Raw genomic sequence first — 24,617 nt, forward strand, 5'->3', positions numbered from 1 at the left:
AAATGGGTGTATGGTAAAAGTTTTAGTAACTGTAATACTAGTGGGCTAGTATACTTAGTTGTGTGCAAGACCTGTGAAGCCTTTTATGTGGACAAGACTGAAAGAAAGTTGAAAAGACGCATTTATGAGCATATGTATGATGTTAAGAAATGTAATGTCAAAAATGCTCTGTACAAACATTCTTTGGACTGTCCAGAGGCAAGGTTTGAGTTTTTTTGTTTTGGTGGTTGCTATTCAGGATGTGGGGGGGCATGGGAGACTATCCTTGAGTATAGGGAATTATTGTGGCAGATTACCCTAGACGCAAGCAGGACCCCCGGGCTAAATGAGAACATCTCAATAGCACCTCCACTAAAACTCAGGTCTGCCAAGTTATAATTAACTTTTGAAACAAACACATTTACTTACATTTTTTGTATAAATGCGCATTTTTTCAGTAGTATAAATATATATTTTTATTAATTTTATCAATTTTATTATAATACACTATTGAGACATTTTATTGACATTATATATGTGATTGTATGTACAGTTTTCACATATTTTTACTATAGTTTTTAGGATGTAATTAGTTTGTTCTGACACCAGGTGGCAGCACTTGGAATTTAAAATGTCTTTTTAAATTGTATTCTGTTATTTTATTGGTCATTTTTTGATTGGGGGAACTATTTGATGGCCTTTGTTATATAATTTATTATTCTGATGAAGTTCTTGTGAACGAAAACGTATTTGGAGTGTAATCAGCGTTTTGGTGATTTTGATCATCTCTCATTTGGTACCATTAAACCTTGAAGAAACTGTGAACCTGAGTGCTCCCTTCCAGCCTGTTTATCTTCTGTTATTGGAGTATACCAGCATTCTTAACACTCCCCTCTTGCCTCTGCATCTCTAAATCTGTCCAGAAAATTGTCTCTAAATCATTCCTTTTGGCAGAGTATTGTTTTAGACTCCTGGGTACTAAAAGTGGTTTAGGAGGATTACACTTGGCAGCGAATATCCATCCCTCCATTCAGGGGAATTCCTTCCTACCCTGCCAAACCAAATACTTATTTCCTCAGGTTTTTCAACACGTGCTGATCCTATGTGTCCTAGATCCAGTGCCTTTAGACTAAAGGGGGAAAGCTTCTGTACCACTAGGTGTCCTAGATCCAGTGCCTTTAGACTAAAGGGGGAAAGCTTCTGTACCACTAGGTGTCCTAGATCCAGTGCCTTTAGACTAAAGGGGGAAAGCTTCTGTACCACTAGGTGTCCTAGATCCAGTGCCTTTAGACTAAAGGGGGAAAGCTTCTGTACCACTAGGTGTCCTAGATCCAGTGCCTTTAGACTAAAGGGGGAAAGCTTCTGTACCACTGGGTGTCCTAGATCCAGTGCCTTTAGACTAAAGGGGGAAAGCTTCTGTACCACTAGGTGTCATAGATCCAATACCTTTAGACTAGGGGGGGGGGGATATCTTTACCAGAATGTTTCTGTGTGCAGTTTCCTGGGTGGTAGATATTCAAAATGCTGTTTCCTGGGTGGTAGATATTCAAAATGCTGTTTCCTGGGTGGTAGATATTCAAAATGCTGACCCTACAGAGCTTGTTACTAGCCATTCCTCTCTTGATTTTCATGGTAACATTAGACTTGAAAAATTCTCGTCACATTCCCCTAGCCAGAGACTTCAGAAAATGTGTGTGAGTTGCATTCTCTTCCTTACAAAAGACTTTCCTAACCCAAGAAAATGTAGAGTGTTATCTGGAAATTTCCTGAGCTTTTCCAGTCAGTCTCACAACCCCTTCATTCATCCTAGGGTTCATAAATTCTATAAGTCTCATGATTCCTCTCCACAAGTTACAGATGAGAAAAAGTAAATGATTTCTTAAAAAATATGGACCCAATGTCCTCCAGAATGCCAGATTCCATTTTTGGGCTTTGTCAAGAAGGAACTGCATTGGTTGAGACTACAAATTAATTGGAATCCAGGTTTTTTTTTTCAACTCCATCTATAAATACAGGTGTCTTCTGGGAGCATTTTATGGGACTAAACTCACAAGGCCTGTGGGTCTTATCAGACAAACCTAAAGCACATAAATATCAGAGATGTTAGCTGTGATACATTCTGTACAATCTTTTCATCTCTGATCCCCTGGATCTCTACAGGTGATTACAGATGACAACACAGTGATGTACATAAACTGGGGGGGGGGGGGGGCATTTCTTACCTGTGTGTGCAGGCTGGCTATGATTGCTTGGGATGTAGCTCTTCAACAAATGGCATTGTGCATTTCTTCAGAGCAAAATGTAGTGGTAGACTAGCCTAGTAGGACCAGGACAAATCCTCACCAATGAAAATTGAGTGGAGTCTTCTATGGATTGATCCAGTTGTGGAGAACACCTCAAATCTGTTTGCATCCTTTCAAAACAGACAGACAAATTCTGCATCACAACTCCATGGAGGCAGGCCTGGGAAGCAGCTGCAGTTTTTTTTGTGTTCAGGAATGTTCATAGGCATTTCTGCACTTTTCTACTGGTATCTGGGGCAGTTCTGAAGATTCAGGAGGACTGTCTAAATGTGACTACATTCTGGCCAGGGTAACACTGTATGTTAAGTTGTCTATCTCGCCTTCATTCTTGCTGGATGGGGTTCGGAGCCGACCTCGGCTCCGACTCGGCCACTCTAAAAGCTCGAGAGTTGGTTCCACCGGCTCGAGGCTCCCCTTATATCCCACAATGCTAGGCGAGAGTTACCTCAGATCTCGTTTGCCGCTGCAGCTATCGAGGTGTTGGTTTTCTACCGGTTCTTGGTAAGTGACTTTCTAGTGTACTTAGTCTATTAAAACCCCTTTAATTTTAATAATTTTACGTATTTCCCTTAGTTTAGAGAAATTCTTATCCCCTTTCTTTAAAATTCCTGTTTTTTTCCCTCAAGAACTTTAAGTTCTTCCCTTGGGCCTTCAGGCCTCTTTTCCTTCCCTAGTGGAGAGTGTGTGTTATTTTTCTCTTAAAACCTAGTTAGTGGTTTATTATATTTTTAATTAGACAGGGTGTAATTAGTGTGTTTGTGACTGTGTGTGTGATTACACCTGTAGTTATGTCTAAAGAAGCAAAGGTCTCCGGATTCAAGAAGTGTGATGCGTGCTGTCAGAAAATGTCTCTGACAGACGCTCACACTTCTTGTGTCTACTGTCTGGGACCTTTGCACCTGCAGGACTCCTGTGCTGTGTGCCATGGCTTCAGCCCCAGGGTCCTGCAGGAAAGAAAAAAAAATTGATTTTAAGGGGCTTACTCAAGCCAGAGGATTCCCTTTCTGTATCTACAGGAAGCCCTCTAAGGCATCTAGGTCTTCGGCTCCGACAACTGAGCCGAGACCTAAGGTTTCTAAACCTCTGCCTACATCGGCTCCGGCTGGAGCCGATGAGTCTCAGTCCACAGTTTCTGTGGTTCCCTCGGCTCCGGCTGGAGCCGAGGTATTAGAAGTTCCCGTGTCGGCTCCGACCAGACCTTCGGAGCCGACAACTAGGAAGAGGTCCAGGTCACCATCTCTTGGCTCCGTTCATTCGGCTCCAGGATCTCCCCTGCTGTCTGAACGGAGCCAAAGATCTCACTCCTCTAGGTCATCGAGGCTGTCGGATCATGACCTTCAGAGGGTAGTGAGTCGACTTCTTAAGTCAGAGGCACTGGCCCAGATGCTTTAGAGCCCGACTCATCAGTCGATGCCTGCCCCGGTCCATCAATATATTCCTCCTTCGACTCTCTTGAGCTCTGAGCCGGGTCGCGTAGGAACCGATACAATTGTCTTCGGCTCCGTCGTCGGCTCTGATTTCTTCCTTGGAAGAATCTCGGCGCCGGACTTCCCTCGTCGGCTCCGAGGGGGTGAGTGGCATCGGACCCTTGTCCGACCCCCCTCTCCCTCTCGGTGCTTCGGCGCTGGTGAGTTCGGCTCCGACATCGGCCTCGGAGCCATCACTGTCGGTGCCGAGGGAGGTTCTTAGCTTCTCGGAGCGGGGACCTCTGGCTTTGCCTGACAGGGGTGCATTCGAGGTCATGCGGAGTGTGTTAGAGACTGGCTCTACTCCACAGTCGGCTCCGTCCGCCCCTCCCTCTACGGTGCCTCAGGTCAAGTCGACTCACTCCCTCATCCCGGACCGCAGAGAGCCAGCTCCTCAGGAACCCCCTGTGGGGATTTCATCCTCTTCCGAGGCCTCTCCTGATTTGGCAGAAGAGCCCCCTCGGAAGAGGAAGTGTAAGAGGAAACACATTGACTCACCTGAGTCCATCACGTCTGACACAGATTTGGATGATTCTGAGGGTTCCCCCCGTTCCCCTTCTGAAGATGTCTCATTTGCAGACATACTAGAGATCCTGAAACAGAGGGGAAATTGGCCAGCCCTCAACCCTTCGGAGGATGAATCTGTGTACCTTGAGGCGTTTGGCTCTCGCCCTTCCACCTCCTGGGTGTCTCCCCCCTTTGACCCCCTCATGCAGGTGGTTGCTAAGAAGGCATGGACGGCTCCTGATTCAGTGGACCCCACTCCCAGGAGGCCCTCCAAGTTCATAACGCACCAGCAGACAAACAGTTCTTAACAAAAGGAGTTTCTGTGGATGCTATGGTGGTAGCTGCTGCCACTAAGAAGGAGCTAGCTGATCCTTCAGTACCTGTCCATCCACCTAACAAGGAATCTAGGTCCATGGACAGGTACGGGAAGCGGATGTTCTCGTCAGCGACATTTACCATGCGTTCGCTGAACTACCTATGCCATTTTACTCGTCTTCAAAGGGACTTGATCAAGGAAGCGAGTGAAATGTTAAAGGACCCTACAGCTGCGGGTTTTCAAGATAAGATGAATACGCAGCTGGCTACCCTTAACTCCATAACCAACTCCTCCATGCCTTCTCTTACGCGGCTGATGGAGCGAGTAGAGCCGCAGGGACAGGTGTGGCCTTACGTAGGCATGCCTGGATGCGGCTATGCAATTTTGGACCCTTCAAGACGTCTTTCACTAACTCCCGCTTGATGGATCATCTCTCTTTGGTCCTCAAGTGAAAGAAACCTTGACTAGGTGCGAAACTGATGGCAAGACCCTTTCTGCCGTCGGAGTCCGTTTTTCTACTCCTTCTAGGCCTTACCCCAAAGGCCAGAAAGGTGGAAAGATGTGGTTCCGTAAACAATCTCAAGGGACTTCGCCTGATGCACAGAGTCGCTTCCGCCAGAGGCAGAGGCGGGAATAACAATGGTAGACGTCGCCCTAGGGGCAGGGGGGGTCCACAGAACCAGGGCAATCGGGAAGCCTTCCCTGACAAGCCCTTTCAGCATCCTTGAGGTGTTGCCCGACTGCCCACCTTCGGAGGCAGTCGGGGGAAGATTGTCACTGTACCCAGAAGCCTGGCTATTCCTGACTCAAGACAAATGGGTACAGTCCATCATTTCCGAAGGCTATTCTATCCCCTTTCTTCGCATTCCAAATCAATCAAAAAAATCCCTTCCAGATGTTCCACCCGCTCAAAGGGATCTAGCGGTTTTGGAGATTTCAAAACTGCTTACAAAAAGAGCAATTCAGCCAGTTCCAGCAGACCAGCAAGGATCCGGAATCTACTCAAGGTTCTTTTTAGTTCCAAAGAAAACAGGGGACTGGAGACCAATTTTGGATCTCAGTATCTTGAACAGATCAGTCAAGAAAACAAGATTTCGGATGGTCACGCTGCAATCCATCCTTCCCCTTTTGGGCAAAGGAAACTGGATGTGCTCTATAGACCTTCAGGATGCGTACTATCACATAAAAATGAACAGACGCTCCAGAAGATTCCTCCGCTTCAGGCTGGGAACCAGTCATTTTCAGTTCAGGGCCCTGCCCTTTGGTCTCACCACTGCCCCGGTGTTTACCAAATGCATGGCAGTGGTAGCTTCTCACCTGAGACGACAAGGATTCCAGGTGTTTCCATATTTGGACGACTGGCTCCTCACAGCTCCCACCAAGCATCTCCTTCTGATGGCCAGGGATTACACTTTTCGCATTTGTCAAAAGTTAGGCATTTCAATAAATTGCGAAAAGTCTGTTTTGTCGCCTTGTCGTACTATTACTTTCATAGGCGCAAATCTAGACACAGTAGACATGTCTGCGAGACTAACACATCAGAGAATAACAGACATTCACAAACTGGTCTCACTCCTTTTCAACAACAACAGAATCAAAGCCAGATTAGTTCTGAAAGTGTTGGGAATTATGGCGGCGGCCATACCCCTGCTTCCATTAGCCAGATTCCATATGCGGATCCTTCAATGGATGCTCTTTACTCAATGGTCATACCAGGAACTTCCAGTGTCTCACACCATTATGATCACGCAAGCGTGCAAAAATCATCTCATGTGGTGGAAGTCTTCCCCTCAGCTCTTGTTGGGAAGACCCTTTGTTCCACCCCCTCCGGTTGCTACTCTGACAACGGATGCCTCCCTGATCGGGTGGGGGGGGCATTATCAGGGCAGGACGGTCCAGGGCACATGGCAACCAAACGAATGCCACTTGCACATAAATGTTCTGGAGATGAGAGCAGTGCTTTTAGCGTTGCAAGCCCTTCAAGACTCTCTTCCCTTGGGAACGATTGCAATCCAGACAGACAATATGTCTGTAGTGTGGTACATCAACAAACAAGGCGGAACCAGGTCATACCCCCTGTGTCGAGAAGCACTCAGACTGTGGCAATGGGCGATTTTCTTCTCAGCGGTTTCTGATAGCAACGCACATCCCCGGGAAGTCCAATCAAATTGCGGACAAGTTGAGCAGAGCAATCCTCATGCCTCACGAGTGGTCTCTGAAAGACTCTGTGGTGAGAGAAATTTTCGTCAAGTGGGGTCAGCCTTGCTGCGATCTTTTTGCTACTCCCCAAAACAGCAAGTGCAGAGAATATTTCACTCTATTCCCTTTACCAGGCCAACCCAGCAGAGACGCTCTAGTCCAAGTTTGGCCCCGGGGACTTCTGTATGCATTTCCTCCCTTCCCACTAATCTCTCAAGTGATACAGAAAGCTATCGCTCAGAAGGCCTCATTGATCCTCATTGCTCCTTACTGGCCTCGACAGGTATGGTTCCCCTTTCTACATCAATTTCTTTTGGAGCGACCGTGGAATCTGGACCTAGTTCCAGATCTTTTGATCCATCAGTCGGGTCAGTTTCATCGCTCCCTCCCCTCTCTGAACCTCACTGCTTGGTTCCTCCAGTTCCAACCTTAGCCAGGCTTCCTCAATTATCTCACTCTGTTCGAGATATTTTGATAGCTTCCCATAAATCTTCCACTCGGAAGATTTATTTGAGTAAGTGGAAACGCTTCACATATTGGGCTCAAGAAAGGACATAGATCCTTTCACTGCTTCCATCCAATTAGTCCTTGATTTTCTAGCTGAACTCTTCCATGCAGGTTCATCTCCCTCTACTCTTAAAGTTCAATTGGCAGCTATTTCTAACTTTCATGTGGGTATTTCTGAATCTGCCTTAATGTCCCACAAGCTTTGCAAAGCCTTTTTGAAAGGAGTTTTTCTTCTCAGACCTCCTATAAGAAATCCTCCTTCTCCTTGGGACCTAAATTTAGTACTTGCTTCTTTGATTCTTCCCCCTTTCGAACCTGCAGTCTCCTGTTCTTTAAAATTGCTATCATGGAAGACTCTTTTTCTGGTAGCTATTACTTCAGCTAGAAGAGTTTCAGAGCTTCAAGCACTCAGCTGTCGACCTCCTTATCTATTGTTTCATAAGGACAGAGTATCCTTACGAACTAACCCGTCCTTTTTGCCTAAGGTGGTCTCGACGTCAAATCTAAACCAAAGCATTGACCTCCCTGTCTTTTTTCCAGAATATTCCAGTAGGTCTGAACAAAAATTACACTGCCTGGATGTTCATCGTCAATTGAGGTACTACTTGGATAGAACAAAACAATTCAGAAAATCTGATCAGCTGTTTGTCTCCTATGAAAGCAGAAAGGGACTTTCAGTTTCAAAGGTATCATTATCCAGATGGCTAACATCTTTGATTTCCCTTGTATATGAAATTAGACACCAAAAACTGCCTAATAAACCTAAAGCCCATTCCACCAGAGCTTTGGCTACTTCTTTAGCCTTCCAAGACAGACTGCCTATTGACACCATTTGTGCAGCGGCTACTTGGGCTACTCCTCACACTTTCATTTCTCATTATAAGTTGGACTTAGCTTCTAGGCATAGAGCTAATTTTGGTTCCACTGTTCTCAGGAGTCTGTTCCGTTAGGCCACCCGGGACAAGGTGCTAGGGACGCTGTCCCATCCAGCAAGAATGAAGTAGATAGACAACTTAACATATAGAAGTTATGTTCTTACCATAACGCTCCATGTTAGTTGTCTTCTTCTCGCTTCTTCTTGGCCCCACCCTCCTTCCCCCGGGCCTGGACAGACCTAGAGGAGTTGTGATTGTGACCTCTCTTTCTACCACCTCTTTCTTAGGCATATGCTATTGTGCATATTTCCCGGTTCAGGATGTAGGTCACCCTTCTTTCTTCTCTGTTGTTAGAGGTGGACTCTGTTTAGAGTTATTCTTTTACTTTTATAAGCTGGGGTTAGCTTACAAACGAGATCTGAGGTAACTCTCGCCTAGCATTGTGGGATATAAGGGGAGCCTCGAGCCGGTGGAACCAACTCTCGAGCTTTTAGAGTGGCCGAGTCGGAGCCAAGGTCGGCTCCGAACCCCATCCAGCAAGAAGAAGGCAAGAAGAAGACAACTAACATGGAACGTTATGGTAAGAACATAACTTCTATTTTTCTCCTGTTGTGGAACGGGCCAGGGCCAGTTAGCATGATCTTTCTTGCAATTTGGATCTATTCACACAAGACAAAGAAAGTTGGAAACATCCCAGTGTCAAACTATTTCATCACACTGCCTGAATGATTCAATTTTGATACCTTTTAGGCAACATTTTCATTAAGGCTTGCAGCATGTACTAAAGGAGGCAAGAAACCTACTAGGAAGCCTTATGTTAACCACTGGAAGAGATTTTCTAGTAGTCTCACCTGATGCCAGGGCTGTGTTTGGGATTGGTATTCTGATTCTCGAGCATTTGTGAGAGTAACTTTTCTGCGGCCTGTTTATTCTTTAGCAAGGGTTTTTTATCCGCTATTTCAGCATGTCCACCCATGGATCCTATTTCTTCCAGACTTTGCAATAGCTGCTTTGCAAAGAGACTTATTCTGGTAAAATGTAAGATAATTTATTATACCGGTGACATTTAATTGGGGATCTCTTCCTAGCAAAAAAAAAAAAGTTTGTTTTGAACCAGCTCTTCTGGCTGTTTGTTTTTTGGTTCATTTTTGGCATAATTTATTGTCCTAATATTTGCGAGAGAGTGTTTGAGCTATTCCTGAATGGTTAATCCTTTTGGTATTCCATGCATATAGGTCTGCCTGTATAACAAATTCTCCGTTTATGAACGTACTACTTTGGGTAAACCTTGAATCTAGCCACCTAGCCTCACTCCTTTCTTACAGAAATTGATTGACATGGAGAAAAGATTCCTGTTACTCTTGTCATGATTTTGCAACTCTGATATCTTGGCAGTCCTAAGTCCTTTAGGAAAGATAAACCACTGTGGACTTCCTAGTTTGGGACTGGAAAAAGACAACCAGTATCAACTCAGACTTTTCCTGTTGGTGGTGGTGGTTTGCTTTAGCTTCACTTGTTCTTATCATGGTAAAACAATTCCAGGCAGGATTAAGGTACATAATAGAGCATTTTTTTCTTCGATGGCATATTGGAAAGAAGTGGAAGCATTCTAGTGGCAGCTACATAGTCCTGTCTGCATACTTTTACAAAGCATTACAAACTGGATTCCAGGTCCAGAAATGGCTCTTCTAGGACCATTCTTCAGGAGCTCCTTGACCTTTATTCTTCTCCCAGGTTGAGTAAGTTTTGCTAATCAGTTAAAATAGCCAAAGGCTACTGCAACAGTAAGAATGATGAACGTAATATAGTTGTTTGAGTTGCACTTAACTGTAGATGTTCGAATTCCTCACTGCTACAGTAATCATGTGCGCCCTCAGCCTCCTCCTTTCTGTATTAAGTTAGTTGTTGGGGTAAAGTTATATTTTTATGTTTTTTGGGGTTTCGGGTCGAGTAGCTTTCTCTTTGTTTAGGGAAGAAAGTCCTGATGTTTACACTCTTGAATGCTGCCAAATTCTGTACGAGGGCTTGAACTATCAGCAATCAAAGTGTAGGTAGGAGAGGGAGCTGCTGTTTTTTGAAAATTGGCCAGTTGTATCCTAGGCAGAGTGCATTCCAAATAGCCAAAGTACTATAGCAGTGAGGTATTTGAACATCTAGTGATATGGTAAGTGCAACTTACAGAACTGTACTTTCCTTGAAATTGTGCTGTCTTGGAGATTGAATAATTAAAAGGGTTTGGGCACTTCATTGAACTTGTGTTGCCATACAAAGAGTGTTCTATTTGAGGTTACTCTCTTTTCAGTGAAGATTTTTACAAATGATGTTTTTTGTGTCTCTACCAATTGTTTATTATTCATTTTAAAATGTGAGCGTTATTAACTAGCATTTAACATAGTTTGATAGGTAAGTACTGGGCCAGCTCCCCTTGCAGGCCATTTTAAGCCTTGTTAATTTTATTTTATTTTATTTTGTTTTATTTTATTGTATTAAACATTTATTGACCAGGAAGGTCGGCCTATTTTTCAGTGGAGGCCCAGAGAGAAATGCTGCAGATGCATGTCTTTGGAATGTGGGAAGAAACCCATGTGAATGCAGGGAGGACATGCAGACTCCACACAGACTGCACCCCAGCCGGAAATCGAACCGGAGAACCCCTTGCTGTTAGGTGACAGCTATCTGCTGCACCCCGCTTTTGGTGCTTGATTTAACCTATCCCATTTGGTATTAGATTGGACATACTCATCCACGGTCACTAATTATATTTTACCCCTAGTAAGAGAAACTGAGGTCCCACCATACATAATGTGAGGGGACTAATGCATGGGCTAAAGCATTTGAGTTCCCTCTGCCCATTATTTGTAAAGGGGGCAGCCCTGGGGTAAAGTTTCTGTTACCCAAACAAAGATCCAAATTGTGCTTGAATGTGGACAAGGATGAGCTTTGTGTATGTTGATGGGGAGTTTTTCTGTCTAAACTGTTCTGTTAATGATGCAGAAGAGATTAGATCCCCAGACCAATTATTTCTGATGCCATCTGACTTGCTGATGTTCCAGTAGGTTCATCAGTATCTAGTCAAATGATGCCTTATATGCCAGACAGAAGTCACCTTGTAGTCTTTAGGATTCTGAGTATAGTGACAAGGTTTTAAGTTGATTCATGTAGGTCATATTGTTTAGGCATTGTATCCTTTTTAGTAAGGTTGGCATTACCTTTGCATGTGTCTGGACAGATGCACATCTAATGGGGCATTGTGCTCAATGATTGGTCTGATGAAGGCATGAAGGCTGATTAAAGGGGGACAAGGACAACTGTAGATCTAGATATTATCCCTTTGTTTATAAGCTGCACAGTATAGAAGGACTTTGGTCTAGGTCAATGTCCACATAAGTTCCTAGATCCCAAACAACTGGGCCAAAACTTAGTTAAGGGGTATATTGTTAGTGTGAGATTTCCTTGGGTAGACAGTGTCTCAAAAGATATAATAATGTATTTTTTTGCATTTAGTTTCATTTGCACCAGTTATTTATTTGGGACAAAACCTTCCTCCAGGATGGCTACATTATTTGGTGATTCAGTGAATGCACCCACCTTCCAGTTATCTTCAGACTTAGTCAGCCAGGGCACTTTGGTATTGGCTTTTGCTTCGAAGAATTAGAAAATGGCATTGGGTTCAATACTGAGGGATTCTGTTTCATGTAGATAGGTGTGACTGATTTCCTGGCTCATAGATGAAGATGTCATTCCATATGACTGTTGCAGTATTCCTAACATTGGGGATCCCCTGCCAAGGGTAGCCCGATGTCTGGTCAGGCCAGTATACCAAAGCCTTAGGTTGGAATAGGGAAGTCGTACATCACATGTATACTCCCCATGCATGGTATATGGCATAAAGATGCCATATAGATATACCTTCCTCCAGAACGTCTGTGCTGCAAGTCCGAAACCAATCTCTGATCATCAGTCTGAACGCTCTTTCATCTTCTAGTTGCCAAGTTGTTTTCAGGCAAGTGCTCCATTGGGGGTTTCTTATCGTATTTGCTTTTCTTTTGTTTTGTGGTTGTTGGATTTCATGTCATCCAGAAAGGGGAAATGTCAGTGTGGGAGACAGACGCCCCATAAGAACTGTCACGAGCAGTGTTTTGCAAAGGTACTTCTCACATCTGTCCTATTTGCCAAACATTTGTCCCTAAAACTTTGTGTAGTCATCTCTCCTCTCTAAAGAACCAGCATCTTAAATTGTTGGCTCTGGGTACAATGGCGTAATCGTCCCGGCCTAAGGGTCAGCCGTCCATGAAGAAGAAAAAGTTCAGTCGGATTCTTCTGCTGTACTGCCTCCACTAGCTGTCTCTCTTGAGGCTGGTGAAAGCCCTGAGTTCAACGGTTCTTCACTCTGATTCTTATGCCGCAACCACTGTGGAGGCTGGTATGGATCTGGTTTCTCACATATCCTGGAGGCTTTGCAGATGTCTTTTTCTGATGTTCAGGTCAAATCTCAGCTGATTGTATTTGAAGGGTATAGGGGTGTTCTACAAGTTCTTGAGGAGGAGGAGATTCCTACTATGCCGATTGTGTTGGCAGGGGTCTGCACCACCTAAGATGTTTAGGGCTGATGTCCCTATGAACAAGAAGCAGAAGACTAAGCATATTTTCCCTGCTGCTAAGGATCCTTAGCATGAATGGCAGGATTTTGCACATGGATCTGTTTAATGCTGTTATGGCTTTGAAGCCCACTCAGGGAGTTTCTGTTCCCGACTTCCAATGAAGCAGTAGATTCTGGTGAGTCTTTGGCCTATTCCTCCCAGATTCCTTCTCTTTTGGACTATGGTTCTGAGGAAGAAGACTTGTCCAGATTTTCCTTTTCTGGATATTTCCTTTAGGAATACTGTTTGCCGTATGGTGGATTTTTCAAATGGGATTGTACCCTGGTTTCTGATGTTCAGAAGAGGTATTATAGCTGTCTTCAAATGGAGTCTCGTAAGCCCTCTGCTGTCCCAGCTGTTCTATCTGCTTTGTTAGACACTTTTTTCTGCAGCTTCTCAGGCTCCTGCTTCCCAGCCCTCTACTCCTGTGAAACACTGTTTTATAAGGTGCCTGATGTTGGTAAATTTTTTTACAAGTGTCCCTCTGCTGACCTTTCTGGTATGTTTGTTTCTTCTGATAAGCCCGCTATACTTTTACCTTTTTCTAAGCTACTTCCCTCTGACAAGGACAGCAGAGCTATGGAAAGATTGGATAAGAAGGTGTACACTGCTCTACTCTTAATATTTAGGGCTGCGAATTAACAGACCCATATGACCAGGTATGTTTTGGCCCTTCTCTTTCAGGCCTTTCAAGTTGCTTTGGATATTCCTGATTGTGAGGGAAGGCTTCGGCCCTCTCTCTGTTGATGCTGTCATCTCAGGTAGCTCGCCGTCCCATTAAATGTAGATATGACACAGCTACACAGCTGATGCCCCTTCTAGACCTGCTGCCTTTGGTTCTGTGGTGAGGAGGTATATCAGTCTTCACCTACAGCCTCTGCCTGAATTAAGGCCAAGCTGATGGATGTTCCTCTTGACAGTAAAAATCTCTTTGGTTCTGCATCTGCTGAACTTTTTTAAGTCCCTTCAGGTAAAGGGTAGGGCTGTGCAGGATTTAAAGCATATTTTTTGTTTTCTGTGTTCCCAAATTTCAGAAGAATTATTCTGTTTATGGAGATAAAAGTGTAGTATACAGTATAGCACAAATAATTGGCAGATCTTGCACAACTGCAAATGAAGCTACAAGATTAAGGTCCCAGACCAAATTGCTTTTGATGCAAAAAGAAGTGAGTGTAAAAATTGCAGAAGTAAATGTAACAAAATGAAAGCGACTAAGTGCAGCTTTAGTAAGAGCTAGATAATGTATGAAACTGAGGCCATCTCCAACTGTAGCAGTCTAAGGGGATGGCTTCAATGGGCACTGCCCAGTAAGATGAACATTGGGGATGAGGCTTTGAGGAGCTTCTAAGGTCAAGTATACGTGAGGTGAGATGGGAGAAGCTGCTAACGATAGATGCACAGTAGTGATGGGCAGCTGAAAAGCCTCCAGTTTAAAAGCACAACAGGGAAAACTGGGTGGAGGAGAAAACTAATGGTAAAATAAGGGCAGTAGTTTAAATGTACTTTCCTGTGTACAAAATGGAGTCTAAATGCTCTGCTTTATTAGCTTGTGGAGTGAAAAGACTTAAAACTAGGTAAACTATTCTGTTAATATCAATGTATATTATGTTGTACATCTATCAGTGTTCAGTTTTCCTATATAATGTGTTTTGAATTTGTCTCATGTTAAGAAATTTTGAAACACACAAGATCAAACAGCTTCTTTGTCTTTAGATTGTTCTTAATTATTGCTATAAAATGTCATTACTTTTTCAAAGGTGGAGTTACCACATGCCCTGAGTTTTCACATTACTTTCTCATTTGTCCAGTTGTGTACTTTTGAAAAATGTAAGAAATATAAATGTCCCAATATAACAGTACGTCTAATATTGAAATACTTTTTTTTATTTTGATCAACAAGCATGGCCTTTGTTTTGAGGATGTTGGCTGGTTTGATAAGAATTACATTTGTGTAACAAATGCTCTTTTAGGGGTGTATGAAAAGGCAACGGTTTTACTTGGAAATGTTATTTTTCTGCCAACCCATGTTGACTGAATGCCTTGCAGAACTTCTGTATCCATTGCCAGCCTGACATCACACATGGTGTAGTGACTCTTCAAAGGAAAAGGAATAAAAAAAGGAAATGACAATAAACAAGCCACTGTTAACAGTAATTACAGTGCTGTATAGGGTCTTCGTCACCTGTTTGCCGTTCATCCTCATTTGTTTTTGAGAAGAGTTGCATCACTGTCCATGCAACTTGAAAATGCACCTTGTATTGTTTCTTTTAGCAGAAAATGATTTGAACAGCAGTGTAAAGATGCAGCCTAATTTCCAGTTTCATTTACGTTCTGCTCAGATCTTTTCCTAGTGTGCTGTTAATCATACATTAGTTAACTCTGTACTGAAGGAGGTTGGAAGGAACAAAGTATAATAATGGAGTAGCTTGAAGTGGAGCCATACTGTTTGTGCATTTCCCTTCTCTGATTAACAGTACTCCCTTCTCCTTGCAGCGAGTGCTGATGCAGATCGTTCAGGAGCTGTGCAAGAGGCCTGGCCTGAACAAGTGTGGGTTTGACATGCCAACAATCTACATTCCTAATCCCAACAAGGTAAGGCAATGAGAATGCATCTAGTCTGTGAAGGTCACTTGTCATCACTTGTTGAGCAACGTTATTTTAAATCCTTTTTGTCATTAGTTGCTGTTGTATAGGTTAAAGAAATGGTATAGATACCCCTTTTTATTGCTGATATACACGTGTATGTAAGTATTGAAATCGTACTGCCAAGGTAGTGCTACCCTGAAAAAGGACTTTTATCTGTCTCACTGGGCTTTCTTCACAGCATATGCTGGGTAAAGGTTTTGGGGAGTTCTTAGTTTTTAGTTCAGCGAGACAAAATAGATGCCAAGAAAACCCAATTTGATATATCAGGGTAATATGTTACACTTAGCTCAGTGTGGCTGTCTTTATGCTTCCCTACCTTTAAAATCTTTCTGGATTTAACTCCGAGGGTGCTGTGTCACTCTTTGTGAAGTCATTTTATTACATTCATCCTAATTCTTCTTTTTGTTTATTATACATGATCCATTCCCCCCTCCCTTCACCCATACAATATTTTATCTGCTCTTCTGTGCATTGTTGGTGTGCCACTTAGGAGCTGGATGCAATGCATTATTTTCTCCCTTGCATTGTGCTCAGTGCTTTGTTGTTGTTGTTTTTCTTTTGGCTTTTCCCGTTTAGGGGTTGCCACAGCAGAACTCCGGTCCGCTAATGATTGGCAGTAGACTTTTTCACGGGCGCCAAGGTGCCAGCTCGACGCCCAACCTTCAACGAAGGCACCCCATTCTACACATGTCTTTCGAACGCCACTCGACCACAAGGAGGATATGCAGACTCCACACAGAAGGCCCTCCAGCCGAGAATCGAACGGGAGAACCTCTTGCTGTGAGCTTTGATTACTCCTTATATCCTTAGTCATACTTGCATTGACTTTTATAAACAAAAGTTTTTTGCCAGATACTAATCTTTCAGGGAGCTCAAAAAACACCATCATTGCAAAACCCTTAGAGCCATTGGTTGGTTGAAACCACCTAATTTCTTCACTTCATTGCTTCTAGAAATTGACAACATACATTCTGTGCAAACCTTAAAGATGTATGTTTCTGCCAGCTGTCTTCCAAATATGCATTGCCACCACACAGTCTTACATGCAAAGTATACCTCTTGATAAATTACCTGCCTAGCCTATTAGCCATCATGTAAATGCCCTTCACTGTACTTTATGCAGCTATGGAGCAGTCTTTCCAGCAGAAATCAATGTTTTCAGACATCAGTATTATTTTAAAAAGCATTTGAGTCTTTTAATGCAAACTGAATCTATTACTACAACTAAATAGTTGTGTGCCACCGGTAACTGAATGTTATCTTGACATAATAATAGATACTTTTCTATTACTTCTACTCTCTATCCTTTGTCTAGTCATTTTATTCCACCTCTCCCTCTGTAGCCCTTTAATTGTCATTTATTTTGTGATCTTTCTCTAGGCTTTTCCCTATCCCTCTCTTCCTTCTACTCACTGCTTCATTTACTCGTTAAGGGTATTTGCACATGATGTATATGTCATACTTAAAAAAGGTGTTATCCAGTTTGTAAATTAATTTTTAATTGTAATGTGTGTGTTTTTTATACTAACTAGTGTATTGTTGAACTGTTAGGATTTTCAGTTTTCTTATGCAGCTACATAGCAAGATAGTTTTTTTCTATGTAAACATATATATTGTGCACACATTTTTACTATAAATATTGTGCACACATTTTTACTATAAATATATATATATATATATATATATATATATATATATATATGTGTGTGTGTATATGTATACATGTAATTTTTTTCCTGTAACATCAGTCATTATTTGATGCTGCTGCTATGCATTCTGTGACATTGGTCTTGGTGTACTTGTGATGTGTACTGGAGTTTTTCTCCTTGAATCACTAAAGCTTAGCTGCATCTGTTTGGACTTTTTAACTGTGGTACCAGAAAGGATAAAAACATCCATGGAGAATTCCCAGTGATGTATTTGCCCCATCCCAGGGATAGGCTGTCCTCCAGTAGGTTGTTTTCTGTCTGTAGATTATAACTCCTCTTCCCCAGCTGTTTGAAGAAGTCCATATTAGTTCTTGCATTTGAATTTGAAACCTTAAGCTGTGTAACATCTTACTTTTATGGTCATCTCGGCTATGGTGGCTTAAACTGTAAAGCTGAGTATTTACATGTATGGATATAACAAAGCAATTGAGAGAAAGCTCTTTTCTGTGAAATCTGGTTAAAACCATCCATACCTGAAGCACAGTTTCTCTACTACAGGGTAATATGTCTTCTCTGGCCGGGAATATGAATAGGAGGAAGACGTACGTTTCTTGCTAAGAACTTGATAGACTGTAAAATTATAGCAAATTCACCCTCTTTGATGTGTTCATCCCTAGTTTGCAAGTACTTAATTTCAAACATTCCAGAAGAAATAAGTTACATTGCAGATTAAAAAGAATATCTGAGAGCAGAAAGAGAAACCCTGCTACTGAGTGTTAAGAGAAGAACTTGCGCATTTACACAATATTCATGAGTTTAGAAAGATAAGCAGTTCTTTGAAAGCTCCATTGTTAGACAACTAAATTGACATGAAATAGAGCAGTAGCAAAATTCTGGGTCCTTATGACAGGAAAAATAACTAGATATGCTGAGGAGATTACAAATATTTAGGAGGTTCTATGAGAATCTTTATAAACCAGAGGAGTTGGGAGTCCAAGATATTGCAGAAATGGAAATATTTTTGGGAAATTGATATGCCAGTGTTAGAGGAAGGAGAGATTCAACAAGTGAATGAATAGGTAGGTAAAGAAAGAAAGCTTTGAAGTGTATCCATCCCACAGGGAAATGTTCAGGATCAGATGGTATTCCAAGTTTTGAGAAGTTGGGAGGGAAGAAATTGATGAGGTAGTTGGAAGGCATTGTTCAGTGTATTGAAAAGGTGTAGAAGAGAAGGTACTCTGGAGGAAAGCAGTGGCAGAAGTATTGAAAGAGTGGAAGGAACCCAAGGACCCTGCATCATGTAGACCAGTTTCACTTTTAAACCCCGAATGTCAAGTATTTAATATGCTAGCTAAAAGAATGGCAGAATGTCACCAAAATTGGTAGGTATTGGTCAGTGTGATTTTGAAATTAAGCAGACATTCAGTAATATTAATAGAACAGTGATAATCTAGAATGAATCAGAACATATAAAAAAATACCATTATTGTTGGCGAGTCTCAGTGCAGAGACGCTGGGATTTTATGACTAGGACAATTGTAACATTTGCACTTTCTAATTAAAACGAGTTTATAAAGCAGCCAGTATGTGTATGCTCTGATGCAAGAATAAAGGTGAGATGTGTGCTGTCCTTCAACTTGAGTGAGCAAAGGAAGTAGGCAGCGTTGCCCTCTTTTTTCGCCTTTATTGTTTGCATTATGAGACATTAAACCGAGGCTCCATCTGCATGAGTTGGTGGTAGCCCTGGTGGATGTAAAAGATCCCATGGCACCTACCAAAAAAGGGTAGGGTAAGTTTCCCAATGCCCAGGCCAAATTTCTACTAGTAGTATAAAATACAACCTTGGTCTCCCATGAAAAGAGACTTACTAGTGGGAAGAATCCAGTCAACAAATGATAAATTAAAATGATATATTTATAGCCTATTGTAGAGAAAACAGGAAGTTAACAAATCCAAGAAACTGATGTGCCAGCTCAGGAAGAAATGCTGCTGTTGATATTGTATTGCACTTAATTGAGCCAGAACACAGAATTTCAAACATTTTTACGATTTAGTAGCAAATTAATTCAACATATTTATAGAGGCATGACAAAATGAAAATACTTAGGTGCACAATATTGAAAGCATTTTTAATACAAGAGGCAAGCCCTCCTGCACCCCCAAGACCCCCTGCTAATGATATACCAACTCCAAGAAAGCACAACAGTGTAGAAGGGGCAAATTCCCACGTTTTGATAATTGAGTTTTAGATATTTTGGTTTTCAGTCTTTTGAGATTTCAATCTTATGGCATAGACCCATGTATATATATTGATCTACAAATCTATATTTGTTATTTATATAGATATAGATAAGTATAATTATATATTTATTTTTATATTTATCGAGCAAGTCATAAAGACATAACAAGGGATATCGATTAAAGTGGAAAAACAATGATGACACAGTGGAAGTACACAAGTTAGGGGTAAAAATATTTTGAATACAAGGCCTTAGGAAAACTTCTGTGTCCCTCGAAACCCAGAGCTCGTAACTAGAACCTACTGGAGACCTTCACCATTAAACCAAATACCCTAGTCATGGGTGACTTAACTACCACTCTGTATATATAGACTGGGAAATCTATGGGAATGCATCAGAGGTGCTTCAGGTGCAGATAACATTGGGTAAGACAGCGATTCGGGTCATAGACTGCTATAGGTCCCCAGCAATGTCCCAAAACTCTCTCACTCCATGTTCCTAAGCACATTGGCGAACACTGGGGTCCAACCTAACACACACTCATACTGGGCGACTTCAACTACTCCTACATTAACTGAGAAAACTACTCCTGTACCAATACACTTGCCCAGCGTTTCCTGGAATTCATTAATACAAATGCCCTGGACCAGCTCGTTCTTACCCCCACTAGAGGTAGCAGCATCCTTGACGTGGTCATTGCCAACATGGGCGACCGTTGCTCTACACCAATAGTTAACTCCTCCATGGTTAGATCGACCACAAACTAATCACCCTAGAAATCCACCACCACCCCCCCCCCCCCGCAAAGGTAACCACCTTGAAAAACTTCTCCAAAGCTCACTTTGGGCTCCTAAAAACAGAAGTGTCTAACTTCATGGCAGCCTTGCAAATGGAGCATAGCTGCATGATCACCGAATCCTACACCAATGCACTGTACAAACACGTACACAAATGCATGGATCTCACCATACCCAATAGAACCAAGATGCTCTCCTCCCAAAAAAAAAAAAAAAAAAAGAAGCCAGTCTGGTGGTCCCTTGCCATAAACCCTACAACAGAAGGAGGAAACTGATGCGGAATAAAGTGAAGTCCCAAGAATGGAAAAACTCCCTTAGCCTCAACAAAAAGTTGAGATCCCTCATCAAATCCTCTAAAGCTAGCTATGAAAACAGAATTGCAGCAGATAGTAAAGACAGCCACAAGGCCTTCTATAGTTAAATATCCATGGCAATACCCAGATTTGCTCTGAGCCACTGCACAATGTTACCTCCTGTACCGATTCAACAGATATTGCCAATATACTGGCCGACAGATTCGGTGCCAACTTTACCCCCCCCCCCCCAAAGGACCAATCACAATACCAGTAGATTGCCAGGCACCCAGTATTATTGCTGCACAGGTTAAAACAGCACTGTCCAAGCCCAAGAATACAGCTTCCATGGGACCTGACAATATCCTTGGCTGTGTTCTACATGAACTACAGAGTGAGCTGACACCTCACCTGTGTGCCATGTTTAATCACAGCCTCACCTCAGGCTTTGTCCCTACCAAATGGCACACTGCTACAGTCATATCTCTACAAACGAGGAGCGACTACAGACCCTGGGATCTATTGCCCCATTAGCCTGACTAGTCTGATAATAAACAAGGATATCATGGACCTAATAAATAAGGGTATAGGGAATCTCCAAATTCTGGATCCCACTCAGTTTGGTTTTGTGAAGGGAAGATCATGCCAGCTCAACTTGGTCGACTTCGAGTCAGTCACCAGAGCTGTGGATGAAGGCAAGATGGTTCATACAGCCTACCTTGATCTGGCCAAGGCGTTTGATACCATTTCCTATTCAGGAATCGTAGAAAAACTCGCTAAGCTAGGCATCCACCCATATATCACTAGGTGAGTTGCAAATTGGCTCACAGATCGAACCCACAGTGTGAAAGTAGTAGACCCACATTGTGAAAGTAGCGGACTCCAAGTCAGACTGCCGACCAGTCACAAGGGAAGTCCCAAAGGGATCAGTCCTGGGTCCTCTCCTGTTTGGTATCTACTTATTTGAAGTCCAGCCCAACACAAAGGATCTCTGGCTGACAAAGTTTGCAGACTATTGCATGTTGGGAGCTGCTATTAACTCCCCAAGTGATGTCGACATCCTACAGAAAGGCCTCGCTGAGACCAACGACTAAGGTCAATGCCAAAAAATGTCTCATCATCCCCTTTGGGAAAAATCCGGTTCCCGTGAATTACCACATCGATCATAGCCGGCCTTAGGCATAGGTCAACTAGGCGGCCGCTTAGGGCGCCGCTGTAGCAGGGGAGCTTTTCCAGTATTTATTTGGTTTAGGTATACCAGGATGGGAGCACCAGATGGTGTGGTAGGGGGCGCGCCTAGGGCACCAGTTGACCTAAGGCAGCTCCTGACATCGATGGTAGTCCACTGAACACAGAAGGTGTTATAAGAGATCTGGAACACAGGTTGACATCAGCCTCTCTTTTGACCACCACATTGCCACTGTGGTCAGAAAGTCCTATGTGGCACATCGCATTACTAAGGGTTTTGCATCCAGGAAGAAAGAGGTCATTGTCTCCCTCTGCTCTTCCCTCATTAGCCTAATCATAGAGTACAATGCCCCATTTGGCATGTACCTCACTAGACACCTACAACAACTGGAGAGGCCACAAAAGTACCTCACAAAGAGGATCCTAGGCCTTAAACACTTGTCCTATGTGGACAGACTCAAAAAACTCCAACTATTCTCTGTCTCATATCGCCTACTTAGGGGCGATCTCTGCTTGACATTCAAAGCCATGTCTGAGCCAGCTCTGTTAGATATGCTACATCTAAAGAAAACTCAATCCCTCTGCACCACACGCTCCAGTGACCTCAACCTCATTACCACAATCAACAGAACGTGCTGGAGGGATAGGTTCAAAACCCAGAGACTGCCCTTGCTATGGAATAGACTTCCCATACATGTCAAACAGAGCACCTCTCTGGCCCTCTTCAAGAGGAACCTTGATGAGTGGATAGGAAATGGAAAATTCACCCCAGGGATCACTCAAGTGGCTCTACTCGACAGAGGCACTGGGAACTAAGGTTGGGTGGCATGATGTCAAGGTAATCCTATGGACTAGGTTTGTAAAGGCTCCAGGACCATTAGCCTAGTACACACCTATGAACCTAAGAAATTTACGCTGCCTCATGCTCAACATATGCTGCTCATGCTCACAAGCACAAAAATGCCTGAACTTACAAATACCCTGACCCCAGATAGTGTGCTCACCCACAAGAATTTCAAACATACTAGACCTGGTACTCACCCTCCCCACTGTCACATCCTCACTGATGAGGCTGGACCAAAAAGCTGTCTCCTTTGAAATGAATATCAGTTCAGTGACCTTTTTAAACCCTGTAACCATTGAAATCTATTCCAAAGCAAACTATGTCCTATTAAGTGATACTTTGTCAAAATTCAAACCCCAGACTTTACAGCTACCTATGTGGAATTGTTCACGGATGCTCTATATAACCATGTAAATGGCTGTATAGAGGCTGCTGTACCTACTTAGAAGTAGGCTCAAAGCAAACTCTAAAAACTACCACATTGGTGGAATCCTATCATTAGTGGGGTACATAAAAGGAAAAAAGGCATGGATGAAATTAGGAAGAGCAATTCCAGTCATGATAGGAGCTCTCTAAACAGGAAACTGAGGACTAATTTAGCCAAACTGCAAGTTACGAGGTCAAGATAGCTTCACAGGCTGTAGGCGATCACAAGGCTTTTTGCAGCTATGTCTGAAACCGCAAAGATAGCACACATCAGTATGCCGAACTGATGGTGATGCCACATTCACTAAGCAGAGCGACCACAGCAAATTTGCTGGTTGACAAATTCAGATCAAATTACACCCCCACTTTCCCCATGAAATACCTACTTAACATACCCCACCCCCAAAACTGTTTACAGGGAGCAGGTCCTGGTGACATTAGCTAAGGCCAGAAATGCAGCCTTACTGGGCCCAAAAAGTATCCTGGGATGCTTCCTAAATAGCTTGAAACATGACCCGAGACACTTTTCAACTATAGTCTCAAAACAGGCTTTGTACCATGAGAATGGAGGAGTGCAATGGTTATCCTACTTTGCAAGGGCAATGAACTGACCCGAAAATTAAAGACCAAAAATACAGACCTATTAGTCTGGCTAGTCTGATATGCAAAGTCATGAAATAAATTATTATGAAAATGGTCAACAAAGACATGGCAGTCCTCAGACATTGGGCCCAACCCAGTTTGGCTTTTTCAAGGGAAGGTCATGACTACTAAACCTGGTGGACATCCTTCAGAAGGTCACCAAGGCAATGGATTGGGGGGGGGGGATTGTCCGTACCACCTACCTTGACCTGGCTAAGGCTTTCAGTATAACACCCCACTCTGGTATAGTTCACAAACTCGCCAAACTGGGCATAAACCTGTACATAACACACTGGATTGCCAGCTGGCTCACAGACAGGACACAGTAAGTTGAGTTGGAATTCATGAGACCACCTCCAGTAGGAGACCAGTCACAAACGGGGTACCTCAGGGCTCCATGCTGGGACTGCAGCAGCTTTTTGTCATCTGCTTCTCGGAGGTAAAGGCTAATGTCAAGGGCCTTTGGCTTTCCATGTTTGGAGATGACTGCAATTTGTGAGGTGTCATAGATTTCCCCCATGGCACAAACATGTTACAGGAGGCTCAAACAGACAGATGACTGGTGCGAAAGTCCTGCATTAAAACTCCATGACAGGAAATGTGTTGTAGTGCCTTTTGGAAAAACTTTCACCCAGGCTAATTACTCCATCAATAAGATATTCCCCAAGAGTTGACCTAGTAGTTGGGGATCCGAGTACTTATGTAGACATTAATCTGTGTTGTGGCCAAGGTAATCGTTCTCTGTTTCCCAGCTTATAAGTAAGGGCATGGCACCTAGGTCCAAGGAAGTCCTAGTGCCACTTTATTCAACTCTTATCAGACCTGTCATTGAGTAAAATGCCACTTTGGCATGCATTGACTAGACATGTGCAGCAGTTGGAACAAAGGTTCCTTACCAGCAGAATCAAGGGTATAAACACATGGTCTTATATGGATTGCCTTAAAAGCCTGTGTCTATGCCTCTCAGTAACCTGTAGAGCCGGAGTAATTTGTGCTTGGTGTACAAACCATCCTCTGATCCAGCTCTGATGGACCTTTTGCACATCTGCAAAACAAAAAGGCATCAGAACCACTTGATCCAAGGACGTAAGTTTTGCTAT

General features: G+C 43.0%; 1 protein-coding gene across 1 annotated transcript in view; it reads left to right on the plus strand.

Moving 5' to 3' along the window:
- Nucleotides 1–24,617, plus strand: part of LOC122813767 — a 311,471-nt gene that overhangs the window by 64,684 nt on the left and 222,170 nt on the right. Inside the window, exon 7 of the mRNA XM_044086258.1 lies at nucleotides 15,286–15,384. Coding sequence (XP_043942193.1) covers nucleotides 15,286–15,384 — 99 coding nt within the window. The remainder of the gene's footprint in view (nucleotides 1–15,285; nucleotides 15,385–24,617) is intronic.

Source organism: Protopterus annectens, chromosome 10.part0 (genome assembly GCF_019279795.1).
Source record: "Protopterus annectens isolate FY-2018-M chromosome 10.part0, PAN1.0, whole genome shotgun sequence".
NCBI lineage: Eukaryota > Metazoa > Chordata > Ceratodontiformes > Protopteridae > Protopterus > Protopterus annectens.